Here is a 23,355-nt window from a genome sequence, read left to right as displayed (position 1 = left end):
AGCTTACCTTTAGCCTAGCTAACTAAGCTATCTATTACTAGTTAATAAAGGATAACCTTAGTATAGTATTATTAGATTAGCTACCTTTTTTATATTAATTATTACTTATTAGGTACCTTTTAAGGTATTTTACTAATATAGGTATAGTAACCTTTTCTACTACTAGTTACTTATAAGTAACTATATTATATAGATTTAACTATTAGTAACTATTAATATAGCTACTACTAGCTAAGTAAAGATCTAGTTTAGTAGTAGTAATACTATTTACTTAAAGAGTACTATTATAGTTAGTATACTATTTAGGCCTATTACCTTTTATATAATACTTATAAATATACTTTTTTACTTTACTTAGTAAATATAGATTAACTACTTATTTACTTTAATAACCTTATAAATACCTTTAATAAGGTAATATTATAGTACTAGTTATATAAAAATAAGGATTTATAGATACTTCTTAGCCTACTTAAATATAGCCTTACTAGTTATTACTTAACTAATATAGAGTTATAATAACTTTACTAATAATTTAGGTACCTATTAGTCTACTATCTTTATAAGGTTCTTTATAAGGCTAGTTATAAGGTTAAGTTAAGGCTATTAAGCACTTAACTAAATACTACTATTACTACTAGCTTTATAAGAAGCACCTTTATAATTTAAATTTACTTATATAATAACTATTTTTTAACTATAAGGTTATTATTAACGTTATATACTTAAAGGTAACTAACTAGTTCTTTATATTATTAATACTATAACTACCTTTAATATAGTATACTTTCTTTATAATATTTCTATAAAGACTATATAGAGGCACTTTATTACTACTAGATTAATTCTACTAAGGACCTCTAGACTAGATTATTACTAATATAAGTAAAACTTTACTATAACTAAATTTTTATATAAAGCCTATATAATAGTATTAAAGTTAAGATTATCTTATTAAGGTATACTATAGTGTTAAAAAGGTTAAATAATACTATATAGTACTCTAATAGGCCTATAAAATTATATATAAAAGTACTTAACTACTAACTATAAATTTATCCTTTAGAGTATAGTTAAGTAGTTAATAACACTATAGGCCTTAATAGCCTTATACTAACCCTCTTAGTATTTAGTGCTTACCTTTATATAACTACTAACTTTACTTTTTACTTAATATTATCTAATAGTAGCTATTATCTAAAAGGCTACTAATAACCTCTATAAGAGTTATATAATACACTAGTTTATAAGGCTCTTAAGGTATATAATAGCCTAGATACCTTTACTATTAAGGACCTACTATTAGGTAGTAAGGTATAGTATAGCGTAAAAAAGGTAAGTAGTCTAGCCTATACTACCTACTATCTATTAATAGTAAGACTATACTATTAATATTAATAGCCTATATAACTTCTATTTTACTTTAGTTAAACCTTACTATACTAAGAAAAAATAAGTAAGCCTATTAATATAAATCCTTAACCTAACTAACCTATAGATACTAACTATACTAGTAAATATATAAAGAATACTATTATTATTACTATAAAATAAGAAAACCTATATAAATAGTAACCTTTCTTCTCTATAGTATACCTATAGGTAACTATATAAGACTCTAGTTAATATACTACTATAGGAAATAAATAAACCTCTCCTTACTACCTTTCTCTCTACTAAAGAAGAAGCTAACTTAGCCCTTATATAATAACTATATAACTAAGGTATTATTACTACGCCTAGTAAGCCCTTTAAATAGTTAAGAAAAAGTAAAATCTAAGGCCTTATTAACTATAGTATATTTAAGATTATTATATATAACCCTTTTATTTACTAAGGCTATATCTTTAAATTTTGCCTTATTAATAAAGTTAAAGGTAAAAATAATAAGCTATATAAGAAATTATAACTTATAGTATAAGGTTATAGTAATAATAGTAAAAAAACCTTACTAGTTTAGTTATCTATAATTTAGAGAGCTAGCTAGTATATAATTCTTATACTTACTTTATTCTTTATAGCTAATAGTAAAGTAATATTACTATAGGATATAACGTAGGCCTATATATAGTTAACTTTATAACTTAACTATACTATCTATATATAACTTCCCCTTTAGATCTATAATTAATACCCTTAAGGTACTATTATAAAGGTAGTAAAGCTATTATATAGCTTTACTAAAGTAAGTACTTATTAGTAGGTAATATATAACTACTACTACTAAAAAAAGCTTAATATAGTTACTACTTTATATAACCTATACTTACTCCTTTTATTTATAAAAAACCTTAACTTTATAATAATTAAGATATAAATAGATAATATAATTAGCCTAACTAGTGTTAATTTTTTTAACTATAAGAATAATAAGCTTACTAAAGTAAAGCTTTTTATAAAAAAGAAAATTTTACTTATAAAAAATAAACCTTTAGCGTTTAATAAAGGGATTATCTCCTTAACTTTAGCTAAAAATACCTCTATTATACTTTACTAGAAAGGCTAAATTATAAAGCTAAGACTTATTAATAAGAAATTACTTATAGCCTAGTAAGACTATATCTAGTAGTATACTTAAGGAGTATATATTACTTTTATTTATTAGCCTAAAGTATACTTTAACCTATCTACTATAGCCTAGTATAAGAAGCCTAATAATAAAGCTATTTAGTAACTTAACTAGAGAATCTAGTAGTAAATAAATATACTTAACTATAGCTTTACCTTTATTCCCTTTAACTTACTTAATATAAAGCTCTTTATATTTATTAATAAATCTTTTACTAATAATTATAACTTAACTTTATAGTTAAAATTTATTATCTTTCTTACTAATAAAGAGGTTAATAATAAGTAAGGTAAGTTTACTCTTTATAGTAATATTCTTTATTTTTTATTAACTAAATCTAAATAAGTAATATAAAGTGTTCTTATATTAGAAGTCTATAGTATAGTTATAAGTGTTAATATAGTATATACTCTTTCTATAACTATTATAATAGTAGTAAATAAGCTTAGTAACCTATTAATCTTTACTATTACTTATACTAACTTATACTTACTATATAAGTGTATAGTAAAGTTAAGTACTACCTATAAAAAGCACTTAATAATTAATATTATAGTACTATAATAATTATATAAGTAATATAAGCTCTTTAAGATATAATATATCTATAGTAATAATAACCTTACTAATAGGTTTATAAAGTCCTTCTTAAACTAAGCACTTAAGAGTCTTATCTTTTATAATAAAGTAAAGATATAGATAAAGGGATAAGTTATATAAATATAATAGAAAATAATAAGAATAATAAAATATAGGATAATAGGCACTTAGAGAAGAAAATAGGTTATATAAACTATATAGATTAATAGTAGTTAAATTTATTTAATGTAGGTATATACCTCTAATAGCTATAGTTAAAAAAGAATATACTTAAACAAGATAGTATAAGCCTACTTCTACTAGGCAATAGATAAATAAATTTATAGTAGTATATAACTATAAAAAGTATAATACTTTTGCTCTTCTTGTTTTTATTATATTTTTAGGCTTTTTAGGAGGAATAAGAGCACTAGTGACTTTTATAACATAAGAAAGTTACTAGTGTTAGTATATAGGTAATATAGCTAAAGGTAGTAGGTTATATAATACACTGCTTACTAGTAGAATCCTTTACCTTTGCCTATATATAAAGGTACTACTACACTTATACTTTTACTTTACCTTATTAACTAGTTAACTATTAATAACTACTAATTAACTACACTTTTCTACACTTTATAATACTATAAACTTAGGATATCTTATTAGTTAATTAGTAAAAAAAACTAATACTTATTTACTTTAGTGTTAGCCTTAATATTACTATTAATATTACTATAGTTAATAAAAGCTTCTATAGTAGTATAGTAGTTATTATATAAAGGCTATTAATTTTAGCTATTATATAAGGTTTTAGTGTTAATATAAGTAGTAGTAAAGTAAAGGTTAAGTTATTATAAAAGGTTTAGTAGCTAGTTACTAGTAATAGGTATACTTTAACTATTTTTACTTTATATATAATTATCTTATAGCCTTTAATATCTTTAATAAAGTTAAAGTTTTTAAGGTATTCTCTAAAGTTATATAATAATCTTTTAATAATAGTAATTATTTTATTAGTCTAGTAAGTACTTTCCTCTTATTAAAGAGTATTAAATATATATTAAGTAATTAATAGGTATTTACTATAGTTAACTTATACTCTATAGTTAATAAAGAAGTTATATAGACTTATTAAGACCTTTAAGTTAATAGCCTTAAAGTTACTAATAAGCTAGTTAGTAAGGTCTTCTTATATATAGTAAAGTAATTTACTACTAAGGTAGTTATTATACTTAGATTTACTAAAGTAAAATATAATAATAGTATTAAGTATAAAAGATTATTACTTCTCTATAAGGTTAGTTAGTAACCTTATAATATAATCTTTTCTTTATTAGTATAAAAGAATATACTATATAAGGGTAAAAAGTATAGTAATAATATTATTTATTACTATTATCTTTTTTACTATATTAGGTAGTATATTATATTTACTATAAATCTCTTTTTTTTATTATCTTATAAGTAAAAGTATAGTAACCTATAAGCTTTACTTATTTATAAGCTTATTTTATTTACTTATCTTAGCTTAGGTCTTTTACTTATAGGTATAGTATTATTTACTATTATTCTTTATTAGCTTAATAACCTCTTAAATATAGGCGTTTCTTTTAGTAGACTAAAAGGTATATATATTTATTAGAGGGATTACTACTAGTAGTATAGACAGCTAAAAAAAAACATACTCTTATAGATAAATAACTTAAAGAAAAACAATAGGCTATTATATTAGCTACTTATTAACACTATTAGTTAGTAAAAAGAAGAGAAATAATAGGCTATTATATTAATAACTTATTAATACTATTAGTTAGTAAAAAAAGGTATATATAAAAAAAAAGTTATTAAGCTAAAAAGCTTATAATAAATAAGATATAGTAAATAATTACTAGTTAGCTATAGGTATATAAAGTAAAAGGTTTTTTATAGTTAAAAGTACTTCTCTAAAGGTAATAAAGCTTATATAATAGATATAAATTAACAAGGTTTCTACTAATTAAAGGGACTAGTTATAGATCTATTAATTAACTTATTATAATAAGTAATTAGTATAATATTATAGTAAAGGTATTTATAGAGGTATTTTTTAGTCTTTACTTACTCTAGGTGTATAAATAATTAACTAGTAATAATTACTTTTTCTTATAGTCTTTACTAATCTATAGTTTAGATAGTAAAGTTAACCTATATAGTTAATAGTAAAGTTAACTACTAATTAGTATTAGTAATACTAAAGGATAAGTTAATATAGTTAACTATATATATTAGTAGTAATTAATAAATAATAGAGGGTAACTATAGTTCTCTATTATATATAAAGAAAAGAAGGATAATTATTATAGGTTAGTTAGTTAAATAACTAACTTATTACCTATGAATCCTTAGAGAATCTATAGCTAAATATCCAAGGATTTGCTGGTAATAAGTTATTAGGGTTAACCTGATAACTCTAATATTTATCCGCAATGGTCAACATTGCAACACTAGGATTTCGTTTGTCAACTAGGGTCACGTTAAGGAAATATCGATTCTCGTGCAATGGAATAAGGGTCGTATTGCACCATGGAATATCTCTTTGGAAGCCGAATTACTCTCCCTTGACCAGAAAAGACCCGGCTTCTGGCAGATTACCGGTGCTTCCGGTGTACGTCATACCACCAAGCTTGCTCACGATCGGATGGATGAGGGCTGTGAAGGTGTGTTAAGTCAAACCTGCCATTGAGCCACATCAATGACGATAACCAGAGACTCGACCCTGAATTTGCTAGAAAATGAATTCATCTCTCAATTCAACCCGACTGCGAGCGGGAGAAGTCGTAGGCCCCATCCTGGTAGGGACAGAACGATACCCCTAATGGGCTTTAGACAAGTAGTGTCAACCACTTCTTCGGTAAGGACTAGAACTGGGCTTACCCTTGCAACGATCGAGCTGGAATTCCAAGGATATCATCAGCAGAGCTGACGTCGCCGAAGGCACCGCCTCAACTCACATCTCGACGCGAACCCCGATGCACCGGCGGCATCAGCGATGATCACATGTGGGTGAAGAAGCTTGGGACTGTAGTTTGGTTCAAGAACCGAGGGGTCCATAACACCTGAACGACGATAGTTAAGACGGGGCCGGTTCTTGATGGCCTGTATGACATATGGCCCGGTAGGTTGTGTAGACCAAACCACAATGCCTTTTCCTTCTTCCCTCGGTTCGGCACATAACAAACTCTACAAGTGCGCATAGGGCAACCGGTGGTGGAAAGGTTAAAACAAAAACATCGCACGGGCTCACACTGCTCGGATCTCCGCGGCGTGCGTGTAACGGCTTGGCTGGGGGGAGGGGGGCTTCTGCAGTCGAGGAATCTGGTACGCTCATGCTCAATGTGCAATGGCCGTCCCGGGGATTCGGAAGACTAATGCGGAAGAATAATAGCCCAGAACATCTCGACAGCTCGTCATCTTCGCACAACAATCGCAAATGCCATCTGGAGCATGTTCGATGGCAACACTACGTCATTATGCAGTACAGACATCAGTGTCGATGAAAGACTTTGAGGGACTGCACTATTTGTTGGACAGGATGAGATCACCTAGGCAAGCACAAACGTTGTTTCCTTGCCCAGACTTTTCCTACAATTGACGCGGTTCTTATTCGTAGTCTGGCTCTCGGCACGCGGTAGTTGTGACCCGACGCACAGCACCGTAGATCAGTCTCAACCTTAGAACGGCATCAGAATCCATTTCACCAAGGAGAGCCCCAGGTCGTATGGTGATATGCCTCTTGTGCGTTTGCTGTGGTTGATCGCAGCCGTCGCCAGACGCGTGCATGCGCTGCCAAGATCCATTCTAACATAGACTTTGATCGGTGTGTCAAGGTCATATAAGCTGACCCATCGAACGGCTGTCGTGAGTAGTCAATAGCTTCCGTCTAACTTGTTTGTTGCTGAGGTTGAGGAGAGTGTCTCCAAACTACCAATTCTGCCAATACTAGATCTACGGGTTGGAAGACACAGGGACTCAGGGAGTGACTAGATCTGGTTCAAGAGGGTTTGTGACAGTATCGACGGGGGTCATGACTGATGAGCTATCCCCAATTTACAAGTTACAAATCACGTACTTGAGCAATATTACCCCATAGTTTACGATGTTGCCATTCCCGCCAGCATGATAACCAAGATGATGAAGTGTCTCAACACTCAATGGATAGGGCAATCGGGAACATCCACAGAGCAACCTGCCTCTCGGGTTCATCTCCGCCAACCCGTGTAAGTTCGGCCGGCTAATCGACCCTGATATCGTTACTCAATCAATACTCTCGGCCGAAGTTTGGCCCCCCCGACGCAAAGACCAATGGCAATCTCATAATCTCGGGAATCTACAATGCTCCGGTATCTCGGACCTGTCAACAAATCAGGTGTGGCGAGACAGAGAGAGGAACCCTGAGATGGCGATCCCGCGGGCGAAGAGGGCGTTCTTCTTTTAACACCGTTTCAGCAGATCGCCCCCGATCTTGGCAAAGAGCTAGTACAGCAACGTCAAGTACGGCTGTTGGTTAGCATCGCCAAGGCCAAGAAAAAAGACACAAGAGGAACAAGAATTCATGGGACTCGTTGGTAGAGAGGAGGGCGTTAACGCAAAAAGAAAGTTGAGGAATCAGGGCCTAGGCCCCCCCCTCTCCTCGCCTCCTTGACCGGATCAAGATCCCAAAGGCCGGTTTTATTTTATCCCGCCTCGCCTGTGAGATGACGGCGTCACGGCCAAGCCTCGAAGCCAAGATGGGCTTTCTGCATGAGCATCCCCGTAACCTGCGAGGCCGGTAGAGAAAGAAGGGTTCTCTGGAAATGGGGCCGATGCCATCATCCAAGACTCGGGTGCATGCATGGTGCCGTAACTCAGGATCATGGAGGAATTAAAACAAGCAAAAGTCAAGCCTTGCGTGGAGCGGCAGAAGCACGAGACAGAGACAAGACGGGTAAGACGGATAGGTGAGGGCTTAGGATACTATGCCAGGACTGATCATCGTTGCAGGCACGTTTTTGTGGTGTGGTGTGCATCACAGCTGTTTGCAGCCGCCCGGCGACGTGTAGCCACTGGGCGGTTTCTCTTGACTACCCAAAAATTGTCGCAAGCGTGTCTGGTGTAGTAGCCTCTAGAAGGCGATGTTAATTTACACTACCGGGTAGCAGCCACCGTAGCCTGGCGTGCCTGAGATGGTCTGACGACGGCGAACACGTCAAGCGGCCCCGAGGGGCTGGTTCGGGGCGAAAGCCGGTAGTGCAAGGTGACGGCACCGAACGCTTAGTGAGCAGAATCTGTATTCATCGCCCTTCACGAGGCATTCCTTGGACAGGATCAGACCCAAGCGTCGGACGGCGAAGAAGAATCAGGGGACCATAGCGAACAGACAACGCCTTGGCGCAGAAAAAGAATCTTGGCTAAGAACGTACAACCCAGAGCTGGTGGTGTTTCTCACCTCTTCTGACCTGAGCGAGCGAGCCGATAGCCTAGAAACCGAGGAAGAGGAAACGGAGGGGCGTTTTCCTGGGTTGAACATCCTACGCCACTTGGCCGGGTCCACACCATCTTGCGCGGTCGCGAGAGACCAAGCGCTTGGCGACTCCACCGGCAAGATTATGACGGTGTCAAAGTTGAGCAGGGTGAAGGATACCGGAAACCGGCAGGAACTGAGATCGGATCGAGGGGCGTTCGCGGATACAGTGGTTGCAAAACAGTTGTGACGGGGTAAGTCGATCGAAAATGATTTCTTTTTTTCTTTAGCCGCCGGGAGCGATGCTTCGTTTCGCATGAGGAAGGGGGTGAGCGCGAGGACGGGCGCCGGACGGGATCAGCATCGCGTTTGGATCGCCGGCGTGCCCCTCTATGGGCGATGGAATTTGTCTTTTTCATCCGCTCGCCGTATAGCCTGCGCCGACGGGTATCCCGGTCGCTTTTTTGAACCCACCCATAGCAGTTATGTCCCGCGGATGTTGCTGATAAAGGGAGACAGAGAGACATACCTTGGAGAGCGTAGAGAACGGCCACGAATGGTCAATTGGACGGCGGAGTGGTATAGTGTGTTGAATGGGCACCCTGGCGGGTGGCGGGGAACTTCTGGAGTCTGGAATGTCTGGCCCCGGGCCCCAGTCTCCTCCCCAGCGATCGTCATCCCGCGTTGGAGTCAGGCCAACGTTGTTGAGCCATAGGACAAGAGCTGCCAAGGTGTGCCAAGTAGAGCCGGCGCAAACGGAGTCGCAATCGGTGGGTTAGCCACCGTTTCTATACGAGGCACACGCACATCGCGCCGCAGCAGGACCGTCGAGAGCGATGGGTCGTGTGTCTATCGCATGCGCAGTTTTCCACTGCTCGGAAGAGACAAATGCATTTTGTCTTGATTTGGGATATCGGAGCAATACAGGGCTGCTCTCTTTCGTCTGGCCATCCCTCCATCAACGCCTTCCCTGGAAAAGGGGTTCGATACGGAGACCATCGTTAGGTGTTGGCTGTCCGGAGTTTGGAGATGTCTCTTCCTGCATCGCTCGCGCCGACCGGCCGATTGCGCTCTGCCTCGTCTTGTCTGTGTGGGCAACGGCGTTGCACTAGTGATAGCGTATGCCTTCTGTGGCTGTACACACATGAGTTCATGGGGGCGTATTTGGGTGTTGTGTGCGAGTGTGCGCGGCCGATTGGTGATTGGTGTTGGTCAAGGTGAAGTCTTGGCAGCGGACGGAGTTGAGCGATCGCTCCGCCGGCGGAACGCGATGCTCGCTCTCTCTCGGTGTTGTGATGAGTCAACATGGGTGAATGGGTGGTGTCGTTATAGCCTTTGGTAGCGACCATCATGTATACATATTCCTTGCGAAAAAGACAGGTCAGCTGACGCGTACACGTGATATCAAAACGTTGTTGGTACATCCGTACCTATCTACCCTAAATAGGTGGGTGGGTGGTTTATGTGTGCACTTCTACGTAACAGGTAGGGGCCTGGGAGAAGTCGGGGAGATGTCGAAGTGTAGAGCCTCTCAACCCTTCAGGGAGCGAGCTCCCCTGTGAGTCGGTAAAAGATGTTTGGCTTCGGCATGGCGCCCGGGGCGGAAATGCTGGAGTTGGGCATATGAGAGGCGTGTACAGAGAAGGACGAAGAGGTCGGGGTATTGTTGCTGTTGTTATTTGGGAGGCTGTTTTTGTTGAGACGAAGCCGAGAATTGTTCCATTTTCTGCAGCCAGCGTAAGTGCGACAAGTCGGGATGTACCTACCTACCTTGGATAGGTACCTACCTACCGTACCTACACTAGTAGAGTGTATGATACGGTCGGTGCAACGCAAACAGCCAAATAGCAGTAGTCGCTGTGGGCATATTTTCTCTTCTTTTTTCTTCCATAGAAGCCAAGACACGCTACAGTCCGCCGTATATCGTGCAGCAGTGCAATTGCGGCGTGCCCGTTAAGCTGCGCAAGTACCTGGGCTGTGCATCTTGGCTGGCAAGGTACCTCCAGCCGCTACAAACCGACGCTGAGGGGAAGGCGACAGGGGCCAAAGGCAAGAGCCAACAGGGAAGGAGTCGAAAGACCAAGGGAAGCCACAGCCAATCACACAATACAGATAGGCCTCGAGTTCCCACAGAAAAATGCAAAAAGGCCTGTGCCCCTCGCTGTGAAGCAGGTGCGATGACACGTGATGGTTCACGCCCCGCCCAATGGCGCAGCCGACATCATCCATCTTGTCATGCCATGTACTCCGTACCTGTACTGCGTATGTCTAATTGGCGCACCGCATCAAATAACCTTATTCGCCAAGAGGCGGCCAATGATGTCACTGGCCAGTTGCAAGGATTGTGTGTGCGTTTGTTGCCGTCATAGTACGGGCTGGCAGGCCGGCACTCAATTCTCAGTTTACAGTTTGCTTGTTGACTATCTCTTACTTTCGGTACGCATGCTTGGCAGTCGAGTTGGTTTTTATTTATTTATCCTGCTGGGCTGCTGAAAGGGGGTATCCCGGCATGTCATTATGGTTTGCATAGGTAGATTACCCACCACGTCGGTAGTTAGCATGTTATATAGACCTGGTGATCAGTTCGTCCCTTTGTCTTACCGGGCCGCTACGGAGTGCCTAGGTGGACTGCCTTACATTATACATGTGTATGTTTCGGTATGGATTGTTTTGGCAGCTTGTGACGCCCGTGAGCCCAATTGGCCGTCCGGACACCGGAACAGCCAAGCAAACGCGCCCTTCACCCGCATCGCATCACATCATTTCGTGTCGGAGGTCGGAGACGCCTTTTTCGTACCAAACTATCCGTGCCGTGCCAAGTCGGTCCAATGCCAACTCTATCTCCAGTCTCTCTCCACCGTGTGCGTGTTTGTGTTTGTCACTGTTTCGTTTGTGTGTCTTCCCCACGCCATTCCTTCCTCCTCCTCCTCCTCCTCCTCCTCCTCCTTCCCTCCTTCCCTCCCTCCGCGTCTTGTCTTTCGGTCTTACCCCACCTATGTAATTGGGCACGGTACCTAGGTAGCTGATGGAAAGAGCAGGTAAGCCAAGGTGGTCCGGATCCAGAGTTGCTCCTTCCCCCTTCCCCAGTAACCCCCTACCCTACCTTATTCCATTCCCCACTCCCCTCTGGGAAAGCCCCACTTCCGTCGACGCCGCTTCCCTCCGCCAAGAGCTCCGCCAAGGTCATCGTCACCCGAGAACCACCACTCAACCGGACCGTCCCCATCTCTTCTCTAAATGCTCGGAAACGGTTCCAACTCCGTCTCCCCCCCCCCAAGATATTCATCGAAAAAAAAAAGGCCAAGAAGCCAAGGGGCTTAGCACCCTGGCGTAAACAGCCGTCTTTGCACACCATTTTTCCATTCGACCCATCAGCCAAGTTGCGATTCCATGCATACCGTCTCTTGGTAGCAGCATCCGTATCCAATCATGCAGCCTGCAGTCGAGCACTATGACAGAATGCCTTTGATTCCCACCGCCCTGCGCACTTGGACTCCCCTTCGTGTTACCAACGGATTTGGTCCACGCGAGAGTGGGTAACGGAGAATAGCTCGCTGCTTTTGCTACCTAGGTTCACTGTCTCGCTCCCACCACAACACCACATTGAAGCCGCCAGATGAAGCACTTTTTTCATCGTGTCCACGCCGGAAAGCGTTCCGCTTTGCTTCGTATGTATTTCAAATGACTGGCTGCTTCAGCCTTTTGGGACCAAACCGCTGTACTTACGCGTTCACAGCCAGTGCCTTTGTAGCTCCGATATCACGGTTTGCGAACGGTAAACAAGGCGATGGATACAGAAATGCAGTACCATTGACTGAACTATAAATCTGTCATACTAAAAACGACGCCGTTAGTGGCAGAGCAGCAACTAACGCCTTATATAGGACCTATAAGGTCACGACAAAATCCAATGGCATATGTTCATGATAGATTACGCAAGTACCTCACAGTGCTTAAGCTCGAAGTCGTAGCCAGCTGCAACCCAGGACTGAGTTTGTTCTTTTCTTATCCCTCTCCTTACTCTCTCTCAGCGTTCTTATATCGTGTCTTGGGAGCATGGCAATACCTTAATTATGTGCACCCCAAGAGAGATGTTTTGTAGGCAGTTGTCTTGTTGGATACTCCTAGATACATGAAGAATCTCATTGTAGTCAATGCCGCCATCGCTCGGCTCTCACTCTCAGATATGTGGCTCCTCTTTCACATGGCTGTTGTGGGCCGCGGGGTCAGATGTTGAAGGTTCTATCTACTGAAGTCCAAAAAAGATGAACGCAGGACGTAGACCTCAGAGACTCCAAAGCAATATGTATTCCTCTCCCAACAGCAATACACTTGGCTCGAAGACAATCTTACGTTACGCGAGAGCTTGCTCTTGTCAGTATCTCGCAGTGCTCTGCACCAGCTCTCGCGGCTTCGAAACGGTGATATCGAGGCAGAAAATCGGTCAGTGTGGAAGCCAGGTTAGAGTGGCGGTTCATTTTGTCACCCCGCGGGCCGCCAAGGAGATGGTGGAGTAGGCGGGGAGGGGGTGTTCTGTTATCATCTGCCCAGACCTTGGCGTCTCTCATGGCTTCGTTTCTTTCTTTCTGCTCCTGCTATGTACCCCGATGACCTTGCGAGCCACGCAACACAAGCCTCCGAAATTTTCTAGACCTTGACAGGTTTAAGTCTACAAGTCTCTCGGCTGTCTATCTATAAAGGTAGCCTTGTCCCCCCCCCAAACCTCTGCGATCTCAAAGTCTAGATTGCCAAACCCAAAAACACAACTTCTTCTCCACCCTACAAACGCAGCAGCAGTAGTAAGAGAAGAAGAAGAAGTAGAAGCTTCCTCTTGGTTCTCGAAGCCAATCTTTGTTCTGACCTCACGTGGAAAGACACCCAAACCTACTTTTGACTCTCACCAACCTGGTTTAAGCTTCCTCCTTACCAGACTTCCCTCGTGGATGGAAGTAGCCAATACCTTTTCGACGTCGCCAGCCCGGACACGACACGATGTCTACCGACTACCCCAAGCACCCCTTCCTGCTGTCGGTCCAAGAGACCGCCCAGGCGCTCGGAGTCGACCCCGATAAGGGATTGTCATCGCAGCAGGTCCAGGAAGCGCAACAAAAATACCCTCCCAATGAGTTCGAGGTCGGGGAGTCGATGCCATGGTACACCATTCTCAGCAAACAGCTGTTCAATGCCATGGTCCTCGTCCTCTTCTTCGCCATGATCCTCAGTTTTGCTATCAACGACTACATCGAGGGCGGTGTTCTCGCCGTCGTCATTGTCGCCAATGTTACGATCGGTTTCTGGCAGGAATACCGCGCCGAGAAGCAGATGGACGCGCTGCGCACCCTCTCTGCTCCCTCAGCCAATGTTTTGCGCGACGGAAAGACAAAGGTCATCCCCAAGTAAGTTTTCACGCAATCCGGCGACGCGCAGCCTTCTGCCGACTTTCAACTTCGTGGCCCTTCTGACCCTTGGCCATCTTGCTTGATTCTGTTTGGCGAAAACACGCTGACCAGCCCAACAGCGCCGAAGTCGTCCCCGGTGACATCATTCTACTTAAGATGGGCGACACTGTGCCAGCCGATATGCGTGTCTTTGAGGCCATGAACCTGTCTTGCGACGAACAGTCCCTGACTGGTGAGGCCCAGCCAGTCGACAAGATCTCCGAAGCCAACATTACGGTCCCCGGCAGCGAAAAGCCCGCCACCGAGGAGGGTGAGGTCGGTATCGGTGACCGTCTCAACATCGCCTACGCCACCACCATCGTCCGCAAGGGCCGTGGCCGCGGCATCGTCATCGCTACCGGCATGCAGACCGAGGTTGGCAAGATCGCCGCCTCTACACAGAAGAAGACTCGCAAGCCTGGCCGCTCCATGAACTACAAGAAGTACGGCAAGCGCCAGCCTGTCGTTGGGCTCACCAAGCGCACCTACGATGCCGTCGGCAAGTTCTTGGGTCTCACCGAGGGTACTCCTCTGCAGAAGAAGCTCGCCGCCCTGGCTTACATCCTCTTCGGCTGTGCCATTATTCTGGCCATCATCGTGTTCGCTGCTCACAAGTTCGACGTTACTGGCGAAGTCATCATTTACGCCGTTTCGCTCGGTATTGCCATCATTCCCGAATCTCTCGTCGCGTAAGTCTCGGGCTCTTTTACTTCCCAATTCAGTCGGTTTTTTCCGTTTTTCTGACACCGCAACAGTGTACTCACCATCACGATGGTTGTTGCCGTGACTGTCATGAGAAAGTCCAACGTCGTCGTCCGAGATCTCTCCGCCCTTGAGGCCCTCGGCGGCGTCACCAACATCTGCTCCGACAAGACCGGAACCCTGACCCAGGGTGCCATGATTGTCCGCAAGGCCTGGCTGCCCTTCTCCCACACCTACACTGTCCGCGACTCGCAGAGCCCCAACGATCCGACTAAAGGCCGCGTCACCTACTCCGAGTCCAAGGAGCAGGAGGAGAAGGTCGAGGAGGCTCCCAAGCGCGACTACGACCAAGAGCGTTCCGCCGCCGTCCTCAAGTTCGACGTGCCCGAGGAGAAGCTGCAGAACAAGCCGCCCGCCAAGGAGCCCGAGGCCGAGAACGAGGCCGAGATGACGCCCCGCCTCAAGGCCTTCCTCCTGTCTTCCGCCCTCTGCAACCTGGCCACTGTTCGGTACGATGAGGAAGAGGCCAAGTGGCAGACCACCGGCGAGCCTACTGAGATTGCCCTCCAGATCTTCTCCCATCGCTTCAAGCTCGGAAAGAAGTCCCTCGAGGGTCTCGGTTGGAAGCAGCTTGCCGAATTCCCCTTTGACAGCTCCATCAAGCGCATGTCCGTCATCTACGACCTTCCCCAGACCGACGAGGCTTCCGATATTTGGGGCCCTGAGAACAGTCTCGTCTTCACAAAGGGTGCCGTTGAGCGGATCCTGGACCTCTGCAGCCACATCGGTTTCGGTGACGACAGGATCGAGCTCACCGAGGAGCTCAAGGAAGAGGTCCTCAGCCAAATGAACAACCTGGCCTCTCAAGGCCAGCGTGTGCTCGCTGTCGGCTACCGCAGCTGGGACGGACACTTCACCACCAAGCAGGCCGACGTCTCGCAGGAGAAGGAGAACGCGCTGCGCGCTGAGGTCGAGCAGGGGCTCACCCTCCTCGGCCTGGCCGGCATCTACGACCCTCCCCGCCGTGAGACTAAGCCGTCCATTGCCGAGTGCTCCTCCGCCGGTATCAAGGTCCACATGCTCACTGGCGACCACCCCGAGACCGCCAAGGCCATCGCCAAGGAGGTCGGCATCATCCCCAAGAACCTCGGCGTCCTGCCCGACGCTCTCGCCAAGTCCATTGTCCAGAAGGCCACCGACTTTGACAAGATGACGGACGAGGAGATCGACGCCATGCCTGAGCTGCCCCTGGTCATCGCCCGTTGCGCCCCCGACACAAAGACGCGCATGATCGACGCCCTCCGCCGCAGGAACGCCTTCATGGCCATGACCGGTGACGGCGTCAACGACGCCCCCTCCCTGGCCCGTGCCGACGTCGGTATCGCCATGGGCTCCGGATCCGATGTTGCCAAGTCGGCCTCCAAGATCGTCTTGACCGACGATAAGTTCAACTCCATCGTCTCCGCCATCCGTCAGGGCCGCCGCATGTTCGACAACATCCAAAAGTTCATTCTCCACCTGCTCAGCTCCAACGTCGGCGAGGTCATTCTCCTCTGCTGCGGTCTCGCGTTCCGCGACGGCGCCGACCTTTCCGTCTTCCCCATTTCGCCCCTCGAGATTCTCTGGATCAACATGGTCACCTCGTCCTTCCCCGCCTTCGGCCTCGGCCGCGAGCAGGCCGCCGCCGACGTCATGCGCAAGCCCCCCCAGAACAAGAAGCGCGGCGTCTTCACGAACCAGATCATCGTCGACATGGTCGTCTACGGCATCATCATGGGCGCCCTGACCCTGGCCACCTTCATCATCGTCGTCTACGGCGCCAACGGCGGCGCTCTGGGCAGCGAGTGCAACAAGACCTTCACCGAGGCCTGCCGGCCAGTCTTCCGCGCCCGCGCCGCCGTCTTCGCCGAGCTCACCTGGATCATCCTCATCTCGGCCTGGGAGTTCAAGAGCCTGCGCCGCTCCATGTTCGCCCTGAACCCCGACAGCAAGAGCAAGTTCCCCTTCTTCAAGGACATCTACTCCAACCGGTTCCTCTTCTGGGCTGTCATCATCGGCGCCCTCTCCGTCTTCCCCGTCATCTACATCCCGACCCTCAACACCACCCTCTTCAAGCACATCGGCATCACCTGGGAGTGGGGAATCGTCGTCGGCTTCACCCTCCTCTACGTCTTCGGCGTCGAGGCCTGGAAGTTCGTCAAGCGCACCTTCAACCTCCTCGACGACCACCAGGTCGTCAAGGGCGCCTTCAGCCAGGGCGGCGAGGATGACGGCCGCGACTTCAAGAAGACCATCACCTTCAGCTCCTTCAAGAGCTGGCACTCCTTCGGCCGCAGGGACACCGGCGAGTCGACCGGCCGCCGCAGCCGTTCCCAGCACCGCACCAACACCAACCTCTCGGGCGAGACCCGCACCGGCGAGGGCTCCCCCCCCAACCACACCAGAAGCAACGAGAAGGTCTGATGAAATTTCTGTCTGATGATGTCAGGTCATATGGAGGAAGAGAGAGAGAAAAGAGGCATTGTCGAATTCGTCGTTTTTCTTTTTGTTCTTTTGCTATTTATGCAAAAGGAAGCGTAAATGATACCACTATCACGTAGAGGAATATTGTTTGCACCAAAAGCGTGGTAGCTAGAGGCTAACTTCCACGCCATGACTTTGACGGCCGAGCTTCTGGGGGGAGGAAAGGCAAAGGGCATGACCGAGATTTGGGTAGAATCCGATTCAGGTTGGCGGCCTGTTTGGCCGGCCTTTTTATGAGGAATGCGAATTCGCATGAAACAAGTCAAGAGGACCCGTACGTAGTCTTGCCATTTAGTCAATGCTGTACTTAATAATGACTTATCATCTCAACCCGGCTTGGTCACAAATCATATATAATGTGATGACCGATATAAGCCCTGAATAAGTATTATGCTGCAATGCACACAAGTTCCTACACGTCTGACTTGCTGCTGATGCAGATTGGAGTCTTCAGCGTCTTCAGGGTATTGTTCATGCTTCAGGGTATTGTTCATGTCTAACGAGAAAGTTGGCGTGGCCTGTTGTGGAGAGATCGTTGGGCCGAGAGCTGAGACTGCCCCATGGTTTATCGCAGCGCAGAGCGCGACATGATAAGCCATAGAGGGCCTACTAACCACTGGCTAGCCTAGTATCGTTGGTTCCCTTTCCGATGTTAGGCTTCTGGACCAAGAGAACCGTTCATGCAGGACGCTACCGTTTTGGGTCATGCTTCATGGATATGTTCGTCTTGGATGACTGAATGGCTAAGGCGTCCACACTTATATCTATAACGTGGAGGCCACGGCTGAAGCCGTGGCAGCTGACATCGGAAAGCCCATCAACATGTTTGTTGCGGGTAACTTTGGGGAGTGTCCGGCTTTGTCGTCCGGACCAAAGCCTTGGCACCAGGAAATCCGAGCCATCCCCGGCTTATCCGCGGCCTGTTATCTTGGTCAGCCCGCATGCTCCGCCACCCGAGTGTCCGAGTCTCGCCGAAAGCTGCATACCCGTACCCATCACTGCGGCATGCTGCAACATGTTAGCTCCAAAGTCTTTCGTGGTGAGTGTTGGGCGTAGCACTTATACTTTGGCTGTTACGGCCGTGTTACTGTTTTATAGCGTGCCTGTGCAACCTTAAGAGGGACGGACTTGCAACTGTACCATAGTTAGCTCCAGAAACAGCCATGCACAATGTTCCAGAAGTAGAAAGTCGGTCGGGGCGGAGAACGTCACTAAGCCGCCTCGGCTCATAATATATAAGCCGGCGCTGCCGGCATGGCTATTTTGACCCAGGAATGACAGAATCCACTGTTTATAAGCGACAGACGGAAAGAAACATCACAAAATGTCCGCGATAGACTCTCTGAACATCCCCGCATCGACCTCCACGGTCCACGTCTCCGTCATCGACACGACCCTCGATGGCGACCTCCCCACGGCGCCCTTCATGGGCCCCGCCATCAAGGGCTTCGAGAGATGGCACGGCGTCGGATACGCCTTCCTGATGACCCATGCAGATGCGGAGGGGAACGAGCGGCGTATAGTGTTCGACCTCGGCCTGCCGAAAGACTGGGAGAATGACTTTTCGCCGCCCGTCATCGAGGCGGCCAAGGCAATGGATATGACCATGACGGCGCAGAAGTACGTCTCGGAGATTCTGGCCGAGAACGGCGTTGATCTGGGGAGCATCGAAGCCCTGATCTGGAGGTAATGTGCTTCCCACCACGCCTTTGAATCAGTCCGTATGTGAAACAGCCCCGTCGGAAGCTCACACGCACACGCACACGCACACAGCCACGCTCACCCGGACCACATCGGCCGCCCGTCTCTCTTCCCCCCCTCCGCTTCCCTCGTCGTCGGGCCGGGCGTCAAGCAGGCCTACTTCCCAGGCTGGCCCGCCGTGCCGGACGCCCCGATCCTCGCCCGCGAGTTCCAGGGCCGCGAGGTCCGCGAGCTCGACTTCGGCGCCGCCGACCTCGAGATCGGCGGCCTCGCGGCCTTCGACTACTTCGGCGACGGCAGCTTCTACCTGCTCTCGGCCCCGGGCCACGCCGTCGGCCACATCAACGCCCTGGCGCGCACGACGGCGGACAGCTTCATATACCTGGCCGGCGACTCGTTCCACCACAGCTCCGTGCTGCGGCCGCACGCCGGCGCGCGGCTCCCCGAGGACGTGCGCCTGCCGGGGGGGCTGTGCTGCGCGGGGCGCGTGTTCCACGCGATCCACCCCGTCGCCGGCAACGCGGCGGAGCTGAAGCACTACAGCAGGGTTCTGGGCCCGGCGGGCGGCGACGCCGACGGGATCGCGTTCCACACGATCCCCGAGACGCCGGACGGGGTCACGCTGCTGGCGCTGGACGTGCGCGAAGCGCGGGAGACGCTGGAGGCGGTGAAGGGGTTCGATGCGAGCCCGGACGTCTTGGTCGTCGCGGCGCACGACGAGAGCCTGTACAGGGTCATGGAGTACTTCCCTAAAGGCGCCAACGAGTGGAAGCAGAAGGGATGGAAGGAGAGCGGGAGGTGGCTGTTCTTGGGGGATTTCGAGAAGCCGCTCGAGGTTGCCGGTGTATCTGCATGAAAGGGGGTAGATGGACACGACTTATTGTAGGAGAAAGGGAAGTTTGGACACTACACGCCAAAAGCAGACTGGAAAACCGGTTTGAGTCCATAGCGAAGATGACCTCGTTAGAGCAACTTCCTGGAACAGCAGGGTGGCTGGATGGCACAAGCAGTCAATGACAAAAACATAGTTTCATATCACACTGATGGATGATTAAGGTATTGATAACAATAATTCATTAATCCTACCAACGCGCGGAAAGATTATTTTACGCACTCTCGTGCCGTAGGGTATTATGTGTATGTCTTCCCAGCAAGGCCGTCACTCGTTAGTCTCAAAACTCCAAACACTCCAATGCCAATGTGGCAAAAGCTCATGCGTTTTCAACTCGTCGGCTGATCGACGTTCGATGGGGGGTGCTTCACGAGCATCCGTCGAAAAAAGAGGATAATGATGGGGGAGCGGGTCACAGGCTTAGACCATCGCATCGGGATGACGCGACCCGGAGCCGACGGGCTTGCGAGAGCCAACAGGCTCACCATAATCGTTGACACCGGAACCATGCATGCCGGTGGTTGCGCCTTGACCATGGCCAAGGTGCTTCTCGGCGCCGTGCATCATGCCACCGGAGCCGCGGTTGCCCCAGCCGGCCTTGCGGGTGAAGACGGCGTCGTAGAGCTCGGCGCCGGCGCCGTAGGAGAAGGGCTGGCCGCGGTTCAGGGGGATGTGGTTGAAGCGGAAGTCCCACACGGCGGCGTAGGTCATGCGGTAGGCGGAGAAGGCGAAGACGGTGCCGATGGCGGCGCCGGCGAACACGTCGTACCAGTTGTGGAACTCGTCGATGGTGAGGGCGCCACCGATGAGGACGGCGCCGAGGATGGGGATGTAGGTGACGATGAGCTTCCACATGGCCGGGTGGTAGTCGGAGAAAACCTTGAGCTTCGCGTTGAGGTAGAGGTAGAGGTAGCCGAGGCCGGCGAAGGCGGCGGTGGTGTGGCCGCTGGGGAAGCTCTCGAGGGAGTCGTTGATCTCCTTCTGGTCGCCGGTGCAGACCTCCTTGGTGACGTAGAGGGACTGGAAGCCGGCGGCGCTGTAGCCGGTGCGGGCGATGCCGCCCTGGTTGGCGGTGACGCGGGACAGGTCGGGCTGGCAAGCCTCGAGGAAGTGGGGGCGCAGGCCGCCGATGAGGAACTTGAGGAAGACCTGGAAGACGGCGGCGCAGATGAGCGAGTAGAGCAGGCCGATGACGGCGTTGTTGACGTCCCAGAAGGAGCGGATGCGGATCTGCATGAGGAGGATGATGCAGATGGGGATGACGGAGGCCAGGAAGGCGGCGAGCCAGATGGGGATGATCTCGTTACGCAGGGGGTAGGCGAACTGAGGGTAGACGACCTCGCCGTCGGCGAAAGTGACGGCGAAGGAGCGGTTCGGGGCGGGAGGGGCCATGTAGATCTGGGGTGGGTGTTTGTGTTAGTGAAGCTGTCGCGCATGGGGCGTTTTTCTTTCCCAATCTTCTTTTCCAGAAATTACTTACACCGAGACCGAGGGCGCCCATGCAGATCATGGTGATGATGTCGATGAACGTTCCCTTGAGCCACTGGCCAAAGGTAGGACGGCGGGACATGGTGTACGGCTCGGCGGTGTGGCGCTTGTTGTTGGCGACTCCGTGGTGGCCGTTGGCGTGGCCGCTGGCAGGGGCGGTCGCCGCGTTTTCACGACGCTTTCCAAAGATACCCATGGCGATGATGGCGTTGTTGTTGTTGTTGTTGTTAAGTTGCTTTAGCGTAAGCGTTGGTGGCTTGTTTGCTTTCCAATGTGTGTGCAAGGCTGCTAGTACGGATGTAGTCGGATCAAGACTCGCAAGAGACCACGCCAAGACGGGATGGCTGTGCTTGTGCCTCGCCGGGAGCTGCAAGATGTTTCTTGGCGAGCTTGATGTTGGATGGATGGCTGGTTGGTGGTGACTTGAACGTCAAGAGAGGGAAGCGAGTAGAGAAGGAGGAGACGGGTAGCGTCGAATTTAAGCTTAGGAATAAGGTATTGTAGTGTGGTGCTTGGGCCGGGACAGGCGCCCAAAACGACATGCGGCAGGGGTAGAAAGGAAGGCGTTTTTTTTTCTTCTTCTTCTTTTTTTCTTGACGTCATATTTGTTCAATACCGTAATTGAGGCACCATCATCGATTTGGGATGAAAAAGGGTCGTTGAATGGAGTGAGTGAGTGTGTGTGTGGATACGTAGCGTAACGCAATACTCCGTACAGCGCACGAACGCGCAAGCAAGAGGCTGTTGCGCAGCAAGGGTGGACATGCCGTATGTCATTCCACCCCTGGCTCATTTCAGGCTTTTTACCCCATTGCTAGGGGCGTTTCTATGAGCAGGACGACTGGCTCCGGGAGGAGGGTGACGAGACATGGGTGGTTCAAGGTCGCCTATTCGTACGATGTATCCGTACATCGTATACCCATGACATCTGTGTGTACCAGTCCAAGTCTTGTTCCGCACTAAAACCCCAGATTGTGGCTGGCGATTCGGTGATTTGTCAAGCGGGCGCCGTAGAAAGCGAAAAAACAATAACAAAAGACGATTAAACAAAACAAGACAAAAGCCAAGGCGGACATTCAAGGCATCCATGTTTGTTGACAACCACTTGATTCCTCTCCATCTCTCTCTTACTCGAGTGAACACGACGAAGACGACTTCAGCCACCCGCAGAAAATGAATAATACAACGACAGACCGACGTCATCCCGCCCCCGACGCGTGGGTATCAGGTCCGTTCCCATCGCCTGGAACCCCTGTCACCGGCACTCGAGAGCCGAGTCGCCCAATCAGAGCCTCGGAACGCCAGGAACCTGGAGAGGTCTGGACTTGTCGACGGGCAGCCTTACGCCATGGCAGTCCGGACCTAATTACGGTACACACAGTAGTTTAAGAACTGGTCCGAGGGGGGGGGAGACACACATCCATTCGAGACATGTCGCCATGTAGTGTACCTAGTTTATTCTGTTGGGCCGGTGGGCCTTTGGGATGTAGAGCACCACGTAGTTCAAGTCAATATTCCGTTGGACAAGACAATCGCCTCCGAGGCGTACCGCAACGCTGCACAAAAGCATGTCATTTCTGGCGCATCAAGAATTCCAAGGCTACAAAAGTGCCTGGGCGATCAAACACGTTCGGGGCCATTTCGATAGTAAGTGATATCACTCCGCTACCCATGTGCGTGCGTGTGCGTGTGTGTGTGTGTGTGTGTATGACCGCCGGAAGACCAGGTGCAGCGTCACTTAAGCGAGATTTTGAACGACTTTCATCTCGGAGAGACACAGAGAAGACATAGCCCGTTTCGCCTTGGGTGCTGGCCTGACGATGGTTTGGTTTCCCCGTGTGGCAAGGACCGCGCCATCTCACTCGCAAGCGGACAAGAAATGAGATAGGTATCCCTGCATGGCCATCTGTAAAATGACCCGAGATGGAGAGCTCTATACCTAGCTGCACGCAAGAAGAAAACGACGCTCTCGTATCGCAAC

The 23,355-nt window shown here is 47.4% G+C and overlaps 4 protein-coding genes across 4 annotated transcripts; 3 read left to right on the top strand and 1 right to left on the bottom strand.

Annotated features, from left to right (window-relative positions):
* Positions 1-11,626: 11,626 nt before the first annotated feature.
* LY79DRAFT_569022 (uncharacterized protein) lies at positions 11,627-12,194 on the top strand. The gene has a single exon (XM_060559021.1). The coding sequence runs from the start codon at positions 11,656-11,658 to the stop codon at positions 11,962-11,964; it is 309 nt and encodes a 102-aa protein (XP_060408915.1). The 5' UTR covers positions 11,627-11,655; the 3' UTR covers positions 11,965-12,194.
* Positions 12,195-13,556: 1,362 nt separating this feature from the next.
* LY79DRAFT_641766 (potassium/sodium efflux P-type ATPase) lies at positions 13,557-17,565 on the top strand. The gene is made up of 3 exons (XM_060562356.1): positions 13,557-14,026; positions 14,149-14,757; positions 14,824-17,565. Exons 1-3 carry the CDS (start codon positions 13,623-13,625, stop codon positions 17,231-17,233), a joined length of 3,423 nt encoding a protein of 1,140 aa, XP_060408914.1. The 5' UTR covers positions 13,557-13,622; the 3' UTR covers positions 17,234-17,565.
* A 1,052-nt stretch (positions 17,566-18,617) lies between these two features.
* Positions 18,618-19,850, top strand: LY79DRAFT_583807 (metallo-beta-lactamase superfamily protein; the record flags this gene model as incomplete). Its single annotated transcript, XM_060560357.1, has 2 exons — positions 18,618-18,979; positions 19,067-19,850. 2 exons carry the CDS (start codon positions 18,618-18,620, stop codon positions 19,848-19,850), a joined length of 1,146 nt encoding a protein of 381 aa, XP_060408913.1.
* A 225-nt stretch (positions 19,851-20,075) lies between these two features.
* LY79DRAFT_653225 (PAP2 superfamily protein) lies at positions 20,076-21,884 on the bottom strand. Its single transcript, XM_060562592.1, has 2 exons — positions 21,367-21,884; positions 20,076-21,284 (listed from the first exon to the last, which is right to left on the bottom strand). Exons 1-2 carry the CDS (start codon positions 21,568-21,570, stop codon positions 20,307-20,309), a joined length of 1,182 nt encoding a protein of 393 aa, XP_060408912.1. The 5' UTR covers positions 21,571-21,884; the 3' UTR covers positions 20,076-20,306.
* Positions 21,885-23,355: the final 1,471 nt, after the last annotated feature.

The sequence above is a fragment of the Colletotrichum navitas genome (genome assembly GCF_030913465.1).
Source record: "Colletotrichum navitas strain CBS 125086 chromosome Unknown LY79scaffold_96, whole genome shotgun sequence".
NCBI classification, from domain to species: Eukaryota; Fungi; Ascomycota; class Sordariomycetes; order Glomerellales; family Glomerellaceae; genus Colletotrichum; species Colletotrichum navitas.
This window is presented reverse-complemented; position numbering and strand designations above follow the sequence as displayed.

Excerpts from the sequence above, each read along its gene's own strand:
- LY79DRAFT_569022 (XM_060559021.1), top strand. The coding sequence starts at position 11,656 with ATGGAAAGAGCAGGTAAGCCAAGGTGGTCCGGATCCAGAGTTGCTCCT.
- LY79DRAFT_641766 (XM_060562356.1), top strand. The coding sequence starts at position 13,623 with ATGTCTACCGACTACCCCAAGCACCCCTTCCTGCTGTCGGTCCAAGAG. Across the intron at positions 14,027-14,148 it reads AAGACAAAGGTCATCCCCAA|CGCCGAAGTCGTCCCCGGTG; the intron begins GTAAGTTTTCAC and ends CCAGCCCAACAG. Across the intron at positions 14,758-14,823 it reads ATTCCCGAATCTCTCGTCGC|TGTACTCACCATCACGATGG; the intron begins GTAAGTCTCGGG and ends ACACCGCAACAG.
- LY79DRAFT_653225 (XM_060562592.1), bottom strand. The coding sequence starts at position 21,570 with ATGGGTATCTTTGGAAAGCGTCGTGAAAACGCGGCGACCGCCCCTGCC. Across the intron at positions 21,285-21,366 it reads TGGGCGCCCTCGGTCTCGGT|ATCTACATGGCCCCTCCCGC; the intron begins GTAAGTAATTTC and ends CACCCACCCCAG.